We start from the raw sequence: 14982 nt of genomic DNA, 5'->3' as shown, positions 1-14982 counted from the left end.
TCTCACTTACCAAAAAAAAAAAAAAAAAATTCATCAGGACCCCATTCAGCAAAGCACAATGCATGTGCTTAAGTCCAACTGAAGTCAATGTAGACAATACACACCCTCCTAAACTCCCGGCCTCCACCATGTCTGAAGATAATCTCCACATACTCCTGAGAAATTGAGCTAGTTTGGTCATATTAATGAATTGTCTGGTCAGTCACTTGAAATGAAAAAGACTGTGGATTGCCACCAAATAAAGACAATGGCTGGGTTTATACAAAGCAGAACATAACCAGAATGTGTTCCAAAAATGGAGAAGCTAATTCTATCCCCAAATGAACCGGTTATTTTTGATTGCATGAGGCTTTCCGTAAGTTACCACAGGGGAAAAAGTTCTATCACTGCAATATAACTCATGCCTCATTTGTTTTCCAATGACTTGCCTAATAAGACTGTGTTAAAATAATAGACAAACAAAATCTGTGCTGCATTAACTGAACATTTCAGCATGCAAGTATGTCTTTGTAATCAGACTATGAAGCTGTCAAAGTGAAAATTAATGACATGATGCTTTGTCAATTAACATAATAACCCCCTATGTGCTGGGGAGTCTAGGCACGTCCACTGCCAGCTAAGGACTTAAAAGGAAGACCTGCACTTTGGTTTTTAAACAGCTGGATTGATAAATATATATTTTTAAATGAATATGACTGGGATTTTCCAAGGAACTTAAGGTGTCCAAATCCCTTTGAAATTCAGAGGAACATGAGCATCTAACTCCTTTAGGTTTTGGATTGTTTTTTTTTAAACCCCAGGATATAGCATTACAATTCAAACCCGACATACTAGCTAAGAAATGCCTATAGAAGTTTTAACTTCTCCATGGCTGTAGGTAGTTCTGATCCATCTTGCAGGACAGACAGTGAGTAGGTTGTGTCTGACCTGTCATACCCATATGTCCCACTGCACTATTGTGGACACTCTCCACTGCCACCTTTCCAGCACAGATATAGCGCGCAGTTCACAAATAGTGACCATCCTTCATCAAGGAGTGGAGGAGAAGGGAGAAAGAGGAAAATCTCCCAGTTGGTTGAACCTTGAATACCAGAATCCAGGGACTTGTCTACACTTGGAAATTTTGTACCCATTTTCCATCAGTGTGCAGTAATATCAATGCTAGCAACAGAGAAAGCTCTAGTGTAGATAAGGTGTCAGTCACCGGGGTGTCAGTTGTTAAAAACTTGAGCCCTCTATTCTCCACTGCTTCCAATATTTGCTCAGTGCCTGAAGTACGCCAGGTTGAGGGGCTCACAGACTTGAGAAATAAAATTTCTAATTAGTGAACTGGACAGCTCAAAGTTGCACATTCTTAGTACCACCTGGGAGAAAGCCACCTCGGACTGGTTGCTTTTCTCTACTTGCCTCAGCCTGTCTCCTGGAGTAGGTAGGGCAGTTGCAGGAAACAGGCACAGTTCTCTTCCGCCCCTTCCCCTTCAGCAAGGGAACATCACTCTCACACAAAGAGAGGGGGAGAAGGGAGCAGAAAGAACCAATCCCCTCAAGGCAGCTCCCTTCCCTCGTCCTCACCCTCCAAGCAACAACAGCTCCTCCACACTCCCTGACTCACCCAGCCTGGGAAGGAGTGTGGACCCCAGGCCAGGAGCTGAAGGAGGAGCAGGGGTGTGGGGGGGGAGGGGGGAAATTGGCTGGGGTGGAGCTGGAGGGGACAGAATAGACTGGGCAAAATTGATTTGGGACTTGCGATGCAGGATTAATTGCTGGTCAGGAGGATAAACTGATGTGAGGATACTGAGATACCCTACGCCCCCTCCCCCTCCCCCCTTTTCTGGCCATTTTAAGCACTGCATTTACTAGGCACCAGCATCACTAAGATTTTACTAGAAAACTGGTACAAAATACTATAGTGTAGACACACTGTAGTGCTGATTCCACTCTGGAGAACTGATCCATTTATAACTGAACTGGTGAGATTTCACTGGTACAAGTACCAATGCTGCTTTTAATTCACTTTTGCCACCCAGCTGCTCTTGCAATGCAATTGTACTGTCTTCCAGATACTAGGGTGACCAGATGTCCCGATTTTATAGGGACAGTCCTGATATTTTGGGCTTTTTTTCTTTAATATGGGCTCCTATTACTCCCCACCCCTTGTCCAGATTTTTCACACTTGCTATCTAGTCACCCTACTGGATACCTACCTCACAGCCCCCAGCCCAGTTCCCTGAAGCAATGGCTTCTGGGAGATTTCAGAATGCCTTCTGGGACGACTGTTTACACCAGTGGAGCTATTATGTAAGCTATCCCCATTCATACTGACACTGGTGAGAGGCACACCATGGTTAGCTTTGCTGGAAGCAAGTCTAATCCGAACTGCTGTGCTTGTCTCTGCACCACTGGGAGTACGGAGATTCATGGGAACATGAGGTTTTGCTGGCATGCTAGGCATACCAAATGTCTCTTCTATAGGCAAGGCATTAGGGTACAGTTTGCTGGGAGGGATTCAGACAGCAAGAGATGTTTTCAGCCTTGGTGTGGGAGGGGCAACAGCTGTGAAATGTCTGGAATGTAACCTGCTGGGGGGAAGATTAGGGTATGATAAAACAGATGGGGAAGGCTGGGCAACTAAGACTCCGCAGGATGGCAGCTGCCAGGCATCAGTTACGTTTTAGCTTTTTACTTATGTTAGCTGCAATGCCAGGAGAAGAGTCAATACCATTATTTCTGAACGATCCATCTCTTTGGTGTCAAGTAGTTAAGTTTGCAGCGGTATACCAATATTCTGAGACAAAAACAATCCAAACATATGAATTCAGCACCAGCCAGTCCTCCAAGCATTTCAGTCGCTACTTACAGGCCCTGTCTACATTTGAGAAAATTGTACTTTTTTCAGCAGTGGTGTAAGATGTAGTACAGACTGGTCCGGGAGCAGAATTAAACCAAAACACCTGTGTCTGGTCTGCACTACTATTTACACTGTCGGTAGAGCTGGGGCAGAATTACAGATTTTCCTATGGAGAGTCACTCTGTGGATGCTTCTTCACTGCAGAGTCAACTCAGGCTTCTAAACAGGTGCTGCCCCAATTCCTCTCTCATCCACACAAAATTCTCTCTCTCAAGTTTAGTGGGACTTTCAATCCAAGCCAACTGGCTCATCTGAGCCATCGACCAAAACCCAAGTGTTGCTTTCATTTGGGTGGGCAATCCACCCACTTCACAGTAAGGATGCAGGCTAAACCACATAATGTCCTCCAATTCCCTTCTATATGCCCAAAATGACAAACAAGTTCTCCCATAATTCACTGGGAAAGAATCTGAGTGGTTGCAGTGCACAGCATCCTAGCGACACACATGGGGAAGCAGAGCACCAGCGAGGATGCAGTAAATGGATTATGGCTTTGCAGTGTAGCTATTCACACCCAGGCTGAGCTCCCCAGATGTTAATCACTTGGGTTGATTCGGCAATGAAAAGGGGGAACAGCTAGGTCAAAAACTCAGCAAGATAGTTTCTGACACATGCTCCCTGGGGAAGTAGGAATCTGTAGCTGTGCACAACAACAGATGGGAATGGGGGAGGAGGACAGTAGACTTTTCATTCATGGGGAGCCTAAGGATCTGTGGAAAGCTCTGGCCCACTGGTTTTGGGAAATCCACAGGGTGTGCCTTCCCCAAGCAGATGCTCATGATTAGCTTAGTGGGGGTAAAACACACTAGACCTGAAGTTAATGTTGTTCAGGAATTCAAGCACTTCCAAGGAGTATTCAGTGGGATTCAGAGGAGCCCATGATGCCTACAACAGGGGCTCCACACTGTCACCCAGCTCTGAGCAGTTAGATCTCCCCTCCAAATCCATAAAACCCCCAATGGGTGTCAGTTCTTCAGACGGTGTGCCAGGCTGTTGGTTCTTTTCCATCCTTCTATAAATGTCCTCCTGGCCCATTTCATGCAATTATTACACTTCAGCTCTATTCCGCAGTGCCTTTTGTATTGAAACACAGGATATCAGTACCCGTATGCCACTGTGACAGCTAAAAATAGTATCCTAAGAATCAGAGAGCCTTAACCAGTATCCTATGTGAAGCTATGAGCATTTCCTCTCAATAAACCCAAGGTGTATATTGCCATGGTGGAAGGATTTCCTAATATCTGTTTCACCCAGTATACTGGTCTAAGCAACTTAAGGATCTAAGGGCCAGGGTTTCAAAGGCATTTAGTCTCCTAAAGATATAGATAGGCACCAAGCTGGGTTTTCAAAAAGACTTAAGTGAGAATTAGGTGCCTAGCCTTCTTAGATGCTTTTGATAATCTCACTAGATGCTTATCTGCATCTGTAGGCATCTAAATGCCTCATAAGATCTGACCCTAAATTAGCAGGGAAGATAACTGCAAATTCTTAAATTTAAAAAACAAGTGTTCCTGCAGTGTCCTCACTGTCTACTGTAACACCGTTTTCATTGTAATGTACAGGCGGATAATATCCAAAAGGGCAAGTATCATCAAAACCTCAGACATACACACACACGCCCCCTAGGAGTCACATTTTCCACATCACAAACTAATGATTTTTATGTCGACATGCAACAACCTTCTGTGTAAAAGCTTTCATTATATCCTTATCTTCAGGAGGGAAGAAGGATTTCTTAAATAAAATAAAAACATAAAAGAACTGCAATCCAGCAACATATTGTTGGTGCAACAGTGAGTTAACTAACTTGAGACGTTCTCTGCATATTAAGTAAACTTTTAACATACCAACTACAGTAGTAATAAAAAATATTCATAGATTCCAAGGCCAGACGGAACAATTGTGATAATTTAGTCTGACCTTGTGTACAATACAGAGGCCATAATTCCCTGAAATAGTTTCCGTTTGGACTACAGGATCTATTTTCGTAATAATCCAGTCCTGATTTTAAAATTGCCAATGATGGAGAATCCACCACAACCCTTGGCAAATTGTTCCCATGATTAATTATTCTCATTGTTAAAAATTTCCTCCTTATTTCTAGGCTGTTTGTCTAACTTCAACTTCCAGCCACTAGATCTTGTTATATCTTTGTGCACCATAAGGGTAAATCAATGTTGCTATGAGAACTTTCACTGTTCCAAATTTATGACTGTTATGTTGAAATTTGCTGTCTTAATGTCAAATGCAACAAGCATTTTTCATGTAATTTCCATGTTTTTATTTACAAATATGTAACTCAGGGGAGTGGAAGAAAGAAAAATCCTGACTGTACGACTGTGGTGTTACACAATTATGTTTTTTTGCTATTCCATAGTGTTGCAGGTGAGCATGTAGCTTAAAACTTAACACATTATTTAACAGTAAATGCACAAACTCCACTTTTTCAGGTCACTTTTAACCGAGTATTTTAAAATATAGTCTCAGAACTGACACAGTTATTCCTCACTGAGGACTAGTCATGTATGAAATCCAGAATTTTAAAAGTCCAGTCATTTGAATTTATCAGTACATTAAAAAAAAGTCTTAAATATCTGCTTAAAGTAGAAAAACAATACATTTTTTCATGCTCAGGTAACTCAAAAACCATTAAAGACTTTTTTTTTTTTTTTTTAAAGTTTTCATAAAATAATCTATGGACTGAAACTAAGCAAGCAAAGATTCAACCAAAGGGAGAATTTTTTAGAAAAAATTATGAACAAAGCAAAATCAAGAGTTAGAATGAAAAAAGTCAAGGTTGTCTTGCAACTTTAACTACAGCAATACCTACTGCAAGAACTATAAGAACAGGTGGTGTCTGTGTGTGTGTGTGTATAATGTGTATTGTCAGTAGCAGATGCAGGGAAAGACACGAGAAACCTTTATACAGTATATAGCAAAAAACACACAAATGAAAGGATCGGACTTTAAATCAGACCTCAAAACTTGTAAAATGAGACACATAGTAAGATGCTTACCAATTTACCAATAAAGCGCTCTATATATCAAAGGCTGTTTGGCATATTTGGCAGCATCAGTTTCACATAAAGCCATGTGCTTTTTGTGTTTGTATTTGTCTGTTCAATTACAAAATCCTAAACTGCTGGAAGACAGGATAAACTTCCAACTGTGCTAAGGCAAGTTCTCGCAGCATAGCTTTGTAAAAGTACCAAGGTTTTCTGCAGCTGGTAGTGAGATTATAAACAGCCATACTTTTCGAAGCAAATGTGTCTTCCTAATTATTGAAGTAAATCAGATCTTCCTTTTACCTTAAAGAAACTTCCTCTCTTTTCCAGACAACGGACTTCCATTGTCACAGACGACATCTTCCCTGGGAAGACTCCACTGAATGTCTTGAACTCCTAAAAGTAGAGACATTTTTAAAGGTTAGTCCAGTCTGTAGGAAATTCCTTTCTAAGCCACAGGAACAGTCACAACAACAGTGCTGCCAAGATCTTTTTCCGTCAACAACATAGTGCCATTGATTTCCCACCAAAGCCCTTACATATCCTTTTTGTCTATTATTTCCTATAAATTGCACTGCTTCAAAAGACAGCTACTAGAAGTTCCGTTTACCTCCCCCTTTCCCCTTCACAACTGATCCTGTAATGCTCTCTAAGACGATTTTAATGCACTCATTAAAAAAGAATGCTAAAACATAATGATTGCTTTGTTTGTTTGCTTGACCTCAGTCTGAAGTACAAATAGAACAAATGTTAGATGTCACCACAATCCGCTCCCAAAGATTACAGCTTTAATGTAGCTGATCAGAGAAAAAAATATCAGCAGCAAGGGACAGAAAACAAGTAACTGTAAATGTAAGGGGGGGGGGGAAGGAATCCTACTTTAAGGCAATGAAATAATCATTAACTTTGCTGACCCTTGCGTCAGAGAAATGTATACAGGGGATGCAATTATAAAGATATCACCTTTTCCCATAGCAATTACAAAGATATCATCTTTTTCCATACCTGAATAAAATGTGATTCACTTAATATAATGACTGCACAAACATATCTATACTATATGCATTTATCCATAAACACAGTTAGCCGATTAGCAATGTTTAAAAAACAGTCTCAATTGATTCAAGTTCGTATTTCCTGCAAACAGTCCTGAACTAAACAAAGGCCAAAATCTGCAGTCTTTAGTCATCATTTTTCACCTTAAATTAAAAAACTCATTCTCTTCCTCCGCCTCCCCCGACTTCATTAAACTACATTAGTTTATTACATTGGAGTTTTCACCTAATTATCTACAAATCTTCGGTGTGCAAAATGTACCATACTACAGAAAACATGATGCTTGTTTGGATACAAATGTAAGTGAAAAATTGAGTGCATCGAATAGCTGCAGTTTAAGTCTGAGTGAAAGTAGCAGCTGAGCCAAAAATGTCTGCAAGAGCTTTAAAAAAAAACAAAACAACCAACAGCCACTCTTGCTTTCCTTTATTGGCATTATTAGAAGGAGCCAAAAAGGGCAAAGACCAAGGTTAAGGGCAAAGGAGGAGTTAAAAAAATAATAATAAGCGGGTGACTAAAAGGAGTGGAGAAGCAAAAGATAAAAGACCTACAAAAGAAGGAGAGGGAAAACTATGAGCTAGAAGAGGAGAGGGAGAAAATGGAGTATTTTCTTTCATTTTAGCATGTAGCAGGAAGCTTACCATTCACCCCACCCTGAACCTGTGCCCATTTCTAGAGCTAATCTGAAAGTGCAGAACATTAGAAGAGGTGATCGTTTTTCACTTCTGAGGTGCGGCCAGAAAGAAAAGTATTAGGGCTGGGAAACTCAGGAACGAGCCTGTTTTCAAGAGACTTTCAATCTGATTTTGCAGACTGCAGAGGTCCAGATACGAATCTTGAATTCTGTACGCCTAACCAATCTGACCTCAAACTCCATTGGTTTACCAGGCTACTTTTACACTTCAAAGTGGAGGTGTACATTCCAGTGGAAGGAGAAATACCCATGTGAGCTCTGTTAGCACTGTAGCTTGAAGTATAGCCACAGCAGCATGAAATATTGGGAGGGGCTAGCTGCCCTGCTATGTACCTAGTGTCTTGGATGGGATGGTACCTGGGAGGCTGTCCCCTCCCACCACTTGTGCCACCATGACTACACTTCTGTTTTTAGCATGCTAGCTCAATCAGAGCTGGCATGGGTACGTCTCCTTGAGCTGGAATTTACACTTCCAGCTTGCACTGTAGACATACGCTCAGGAGTTACTATAAGCAGGTACTCTCAAAGAGACGTGGTCAACTTTTCTAATTTTAAGAGATTTAAGTTTCTGACAGAGCTCTCTTTAAATAGTAAGGCCTGATTTGTTTTGTTTAAATTTCATTATTTATATTTCCCGGCTGAGGCTAATAAGGGTCTTTTTCAGTAAGGAACTAACAAGTGATACTTGGACTAGTCACTTAATCTCTCTGTGCCTCAGTTCCACATCTGTAAAACGGGAATAAAACCTCTTCCCTTCTCCCAACCTTTGTCCCTATTCTCCATTTAGATAGCAAGAGACTGCCCCAAAGAGTGTACAAGGTATATGTACAGCATCTAACACAGTGGTCTCAACTGGGGCTTCTAGGTGCTACCGTCATGCTAACACTACCACCACCACCCCACACACATACACACCCCAAACGTGTTTAGGAGCTTTGGAGGAAAGATCAGCCCCCAAGGTTTTGATCACGCTTTGTCTCCATGCAGGAGTCTGGGATATCCACGAAGCACAGAAGGGAGTTCTCAAATCTCCCATCCACCCTTCAATGCCCGAGGAATCCTCTTGCTCTCAAACTCTCTGTAGGGAACCCAGTAAACAGAGAGACTCTTCCAACCTCCAATTCAGAGGCTTGTCTTCGCTAGTGAGTTAACACGAGGTATAGTTCAAGAGTTCTCTCTAACTTGCCTCCATGCACGCATACCTCATCACTTGTGTGTACTGGCTGTAGTAAGATTAGCTGGTTGGCATGACCATGTGCATAGGGCAGACCTCAAACGAGCTTTTCGTGAGAGCTGCTAACTTGATCTGTATGTAGGGTGGATGCAGTCTAGCACCACTATACAATAATGAAGTGCTGTTCATCCTCCATTACCTTCCCACAACCACTAGGATCCCTTGCCTCTCTCCTTTTCTTGACATAGACCTCTTTTCTGGTTTTCTGCTAACATCCCCAAAGAAGACATCACCACAAATTGTAGCCAGCTTGTTAGAGGCAGACACTAAGGTACTGAATGATTTCTGGTGTAATGCTACCAGTGCCCACAAATTTGGGAAGAAGAACAGAAGTGGCAAGCTCTATGATGAGATTTCTAAGAAGCTCACTGAGCTGAGAATTCAACGTATGGGACCATAGCTCAGGACGAATACCAAAGGGGTTTAGATACTCTACTAAAAGGCCACAGATCATATCCCAGGCTGGTAATTCCCTGCTGACATGCCCATATTATGATGAGGTGAACTGCACCATTACCAGCATCCCAAGCACAGACCCCAATATCATTCCGAAGGGTTCACAGGCTTCCGTCAGAAAGGTGGATGAAGTGGAAGAGCATGGTCTGGGGCATGTATGCAAGTTTCACTTAGTCATCCCCACAACAGCCCATGGGACATGAAGTGCAAATAAGGACCAATTAACTGTGAAACTAAGCAACAGATCCTCTGCTGGACTGACTGCAATGGAGCTGCACCCATTTACAGCAGCTGAGGATTTGGCCCAAAGTACATAAACTAAATAAAACAAATATTTATTTCCTCATTATCTTCCTTCAGTTACAGTCATCTTAGGGGGTTCCCATAACAATCACAGGTAAAAAGAAATGAAGACAGAAATGCAATTTTCAAGTTGCTGTCCCTTTAAAAGACAGCATCAAATTCATCCCCCATGCAACACCTCAGACTTTAAGAGCCTTACACTGGGGATTTATGAGCTATGTAATTTAATTACACATTCCTCTCTACACATTCACATAAAAAACTGGTCTCATTAATAACTTCATTTGTAAGAAACAGTCCTTTCACAGGAAAATCTAATCTATATACAGCCCTGGTACTACCAAAATAAGACTAAGCCAAGATTTCATTTTTAAATACATTTTTATTTCTACAAGTAGCAACAGTAAAATTAATGTTATAAGATTTCAAACACACACAAAACAAATATGTTACAAATACTAAGAAAAAGAGCAACATTTACAGTGTGATGATCTGTAAGAGGTTTTTAAGGTCAGGCTTGACAAAGCCCTGGCTGGGATGATTTAGTTGGGGATTGGTCCTGCTTTGAGCAGCGGGTTGGACTAGATGACCTCCTGAGGTCCCTTCCAACCCTGATAGTCTATGATTCTATGAAACTATTAAGCCTAGCAGCGCAGGTGTTAGATTCAGCATCAGTAATAAACAGTACCTGGAAAACAAGATAACTGTACACTTTTCTTGCTGAGTATTTCAAGGCTGTACACTTTTGCATGGCTGCTTTTGTTACTATTATTTATATTAAAGGTAACACAGAGGCCTCAACTGGGAACAGGGTCCCATTGTGCTCAATGGTGTACAAACAGTGCTCCACAGATCTTACAGTCTAAAGAGACTAGACAAAGGGTGGGAGGAAACAGAGGCAGGAAATGACTTGCCTTACCACCCAGGGTAACACAGCAGGTGAATGACAGCACTGACAACAGAGCCCAGCTCTCCCGACTCCCAGTCTAGTGCACTATTTATTAGGCTGTTACTGCATCCCTATAATATCCAAATGTTGTTGATTCACTTTATCATATGTATTTCAGGATTCAACTACTGAGCTGCTGCAGAGTGCCTCACTGCGGTAAACCAGTATCATGACACCTTCAAGTGTACCGGAAAACCCAAGATCAAACTCAGTTGATTCTTCAACATTTCCCCCAAAAAACTGACTCAAAAACCTTCTGTTAAACCAATTACAGTACTCTTAATTCCTCTTCCAGAGCAGTCCCTTATCCTCTTTAGAAGATCTTTCTAAATAATAATAATTATGTGTATTTCCTTTTGTGCTTCACATTAAAACAGAACTTCTCAGCTCCAAATAGGCCTCTCTATTCAAGATCCAGCACTAAGGGCAACTTTATATATCAGCCAAACCTTAGTTTCTGTGAAAAAAACAGACTCCTTAAATTACACCCATTCCTCCTTTAAAATATCCTGTTTCGTCTCCTCAGTTGCAAGAGACAAAAACAGCTTCATCTGTCCAGCGTAAGCTCCATGCATACTCTAGCATTTCACAATGAACTGAGCCACACTTGATCACACACATTTATCCAAAATAAAGGTGTAAAACAGACTGAAGTAGGTAAAGAACAAAAGCCTTCAGTTTTAGCAGTGGCAACTGCTTTTCTCCTAAAACAATAGCAGAAATGGAACCGTATAACCAGGAGATTAGGAAAGAAGTTTCATGAATTCTGGAAATAAAGCATAAGTTTTTAAACAGACAGTAATTAACCATTGGGACAACTGCATCACAATTTTAAAATCAAAATTAGATGATTTTCTAAAAGATCTGCTCTAGGACTTATTTTTTGGGATGTTCTATGGCCTGCGCTATACAGGAGGTCAAACTACATGATCATAGTGATCCCTTCTGGCCTGGGAAACTATGAATCAATTTTGGGGGGGGCAACACTGTGAAAACCAAAAAGCAAGGAAATTATTCTGTGGCTGTTCTTATCAACAGGTAAATGCAACAAGAGAAAAAGGTTTCCTCATTAAATATTAGCCTCATATTTTACGATATGTCCACGCTGCAATCAATGGTATGATTTTGCAGCTCATGTAGGCATACCCCCACTAGCTTTAGTGAAGGTGCAGGCTTCAGCCCTGGCTCGAAATGCAAGTATGTACCCCTGGTTCCAGGTGGGCTTGTTCAGCAGACCCTGAAGCCCACCCACTACCTCTTCACTGCTATTTTTAGCCACACTAGCTAAATTGTTGGGCCTATGCAAGCTGCAATCCCACTGCCTAAGGCCTGGCCTACAGTAGGGGGGGAGGAGGGAGGAGGAAATCGATCTAAGTTACGCAACTTCAGCCATGTGAATAATGTAGCTGAAGTCGACGTACTTAGATTGACTTACTGTGGTGTCTTCACTGCAGTAAGTCGACTGCTGCCACTCTCGCAGCAGTGGAGTGCAGGAGTCAATGGGAGAGCACTCGGGGATCGATTTATCGCATCTAGACTAGACGCAATAAATCAACTCCCACTGGATCTACTGCTGCCCACCAATCTGGCAGGTAGTGTAGACATACCCTTAGAGACAGAGTGTGAAAAAAAGATGTGGAAAGCTCCTTAACTGGTGAAAAACATTCACACCCATATCCTTAAAAATGGCTCAATGGCTTTTAATGAAACTTTAAAAAATATATATTTTTAGTGCTAAGATGAAGCAAGAAAATTTTTGGCTAAAATGCAGGTATACAGAGAGAGTTGTAAGAATAGAAGTGCCATTGCGACCTAAGGCCCCAATTCAACTAACCACTAACAGCTTAACTTTAATCACATGCTTAAATCCCATTCACTTTAATAAGACTTAAACATATGTTTATGCATTTTGCTGCTATGGGGCCTGAGTGATAGCACTGCTACCGCAATTCTGTAACACTTACCTACCTACTCAGGTTTTAATATAGTTGCTCCCATAAGCAATAAAGACAAATACACCAAGTTACATAAACATTTATCCCTTAGCCCTACTGATAGGAACAAGCTGCAAGTCACTGTTTGTTTTTATGTAAAGCGTGAAGATGCTGCTGTGTTTGAAAGAGTTAGTGCAAGAAAGCTAAGTGAAAGAGGTGGGTTTGGAATTTAGCTCAGAATATGCAGAAAGTAGCAGGTCGTGCTTATTTCTTTTAGCAGCAAATGTCATGGCCTTAGGTCCAGCTCCTGCCAATTTGGGTTTTCCCACATTTGTCAACAGTATCGTTTTGCCAGTGCAGTGAAGCTGTCATCAGGTCATGGTCTCTAGAAGGGGACCCGGTCTCCCAAGGAGCCAGGGCCAAGACCAGGTAGGGCTTTGAACTCAGAGTCTAGTTCAAGGTCACTATACTGATTTTCAATCAGGAGAGATATTATCAGGTGGTTTGTTTCCAGTAACCTAGGTTGGCCAACAGATGAGTATAGAATACATGTATTATTTATTTATTCAGCATTCAGAATGTAGTTCAGTGCTGTACAAAACACAGATGCTGCCCCTGCCAGCAATGAGCTTCTATCTAAATTAGACACAGGGAGTACAGCCTTATACTTGATTCTGCATTCAGGTCTGCTAGTACAGATGTCTACTAAAGTCAGTGAGGCTCTATGTTGGTACAGGGGTCTGCACTAGTGGATCTGATTGCAAAATCAGGGCCACCATTTCATATAGCCATAAATCATTTTTGTAGATACAGACTAACACGGCTACCCCTCTGATAGCAAAACTAATAATAATAATTATAAAAATAAAAAAGCCTATCACAAGAAAGAGTGAAAATCTCTGCTATTTTCCCTAAGACAAAGGTCAGAAGTCTTCGTTACACTAAGGGCCAGACAGGGTAAAGGTGCCTTAATGTAAATGAGAAGCAGAAGGTGGCAGCTTTTGGGGGAAAAAAATGAGTTCAGTTTTTGTAATGCAGAGCTTGAGTGGGTGTTGGGACATCCAGGAGAAGATGTAGTTTATGGCACTGCATTTCATAGGAATCAACAAAGCAGATTTTTTTCTCCCTGCCCCCTCCGCCCCCATCCAGATTTTAGACAGCCAAAGGAAAGCAGTACTTGTAATGGTGTAGTCTAGCACAAGGGTTCTCAAACTGGGAGTCAGGACCCCTCAGGGGATCGTGAGGTTATTACATGGGGTAGGGGGTCGCGAGCTGTCAGCCTCCACCCCAAACCCTGCTTTGCCTCCAGCATCTATAATGGTGTTAAATATATTTAAAAGTACTTTTAATTTATAGGGGGGCGGGCACACTCACAGGCTTGCTATGTGAAAGGGGTCACCAGTACAAAAATTTGAGAATCCCTGGTCTAGCAGAAGGGAAGGAGCCATCCAGGAATTATAGAACTTGCATCTGCATCCAGGAATCAGGTAAGATGTCAGTGACAATATCTGCCTCTGTTTTTCAGGAACCAACAGCTCTATGGGTTACAATGCAGGTAATGCACTATATACTTTCACAAACACAAAAACAGCAAGATTACTGATTCTACCTTCCAGCTGGGTAGACAAAAGGTACGTACACAGATAGTTCCCATTAATTATAGTTACACACTAAATGCTGTTCTGCTCTGAAAAATGCCATTGTGCAATTCGGCTTATTGTATCTCTCTACTTTCCAGACCAAGTGTACTCTGTTTGAAATACTTCATTTTTTTCTCTTATTCGCCAACCCCATAAACTCACTCTGAGATCTGAAAATCAAACTGGGATTTTCCCTGTGTGACCATCATCCTCAGAAATACAGATTCTGCTGGTCAAACCATCTCTGCAGTTACACCTGTGAAATCCCCTGGTCTTCAAACATGCCCTGAGGAACACATGTGCAGCCTCAGTCATGGTTCAGCTGAATATGACATAGATGTAACAGAGAGCATAATTTGGCCTACAGAACTTGGATTCCTTGTGACAATCCATGAGAAGGAAAGAATGTAGTTTGGCTCTCAGATCCTGAAGTGAGATTACAGGACTAGTAGTTAAAAACAAAACAAACTTTGCTAAGTATGTTGATTGGACCAGGAAGTTACTGAGAAAAACATTAAACATGGAAACTTATGTTTAGGTCATGTCAAGAGCCATAAAATCTAATTGAAGCTATACAGTAGACAGAGATGAGGGTTTATATTTATTTGTTTAAAAGGCATTTATAGGTTTGTTTTTTTTAAACAGAGTCTGAAAAAAACCTTTATGAAAGGGTAAAACACAATTTACTCATGTATTTGAGCATCATCTCTGCAGGCTTACTTTTGTGTTGGGTAGTAAGTAGCCAAAAGAAAAGCTCAGCCCTTTTAACGAGAGTGGTTATAATGATCTGATTCATTCTGGGT

The 14982-nt window shown here is 41.3% G+C and overlaps 1 protein-coding gene across 6 annotated transcripts in view; it reads right to left on the bottom strand.

Annotated features, from left to right (window-relative positions):
• RIN2 (Ras and Rab interactor 2) overlaps positions 1 to 14982 on the bottom strand; it is a 131348-nt gene that overhangs the window by 69499 nt on the left and 46867 nt on the right. For 4 of the 6 annotated variants that reach the window (XM_030558114.1, XM_030558115.1, XM_030558113.1 and 1 more), the window contains one exon: positions 6217 to 6309. In XM_030558114.1, the coding sequence (XP_030413974.1) occupies positions 6217 to 6309 (93 nt within the window). Of the gene's footprint in view, positions 1 to 6216; positions 6310 to 6523; positions 6576 to 6634; positions 6662 to 14982 lie in introns of those variants that run through there. The other 2 variants (XM_030558117.1, XM_030558116.1) reach the window with 2 other exon arrangements.

Source organism: Gopherus evgoodei, chromosome 3 (genome assembly GCF_007399415.2).
Source record: "Gopherus evgoodei ecotype Sinaloan lineage chromosome 3, rGopEvg1_v1.p, whole genome shotgun sequence".
Lineage (NCBI taxonomy): Eukaryota > Metazoa > Chordata > Testudines > Testudinidae > Gopherus > Gopherus evgoodei.
This window is presented reverse-complemented; position numbering and strand designations above follow the sequence as displayed.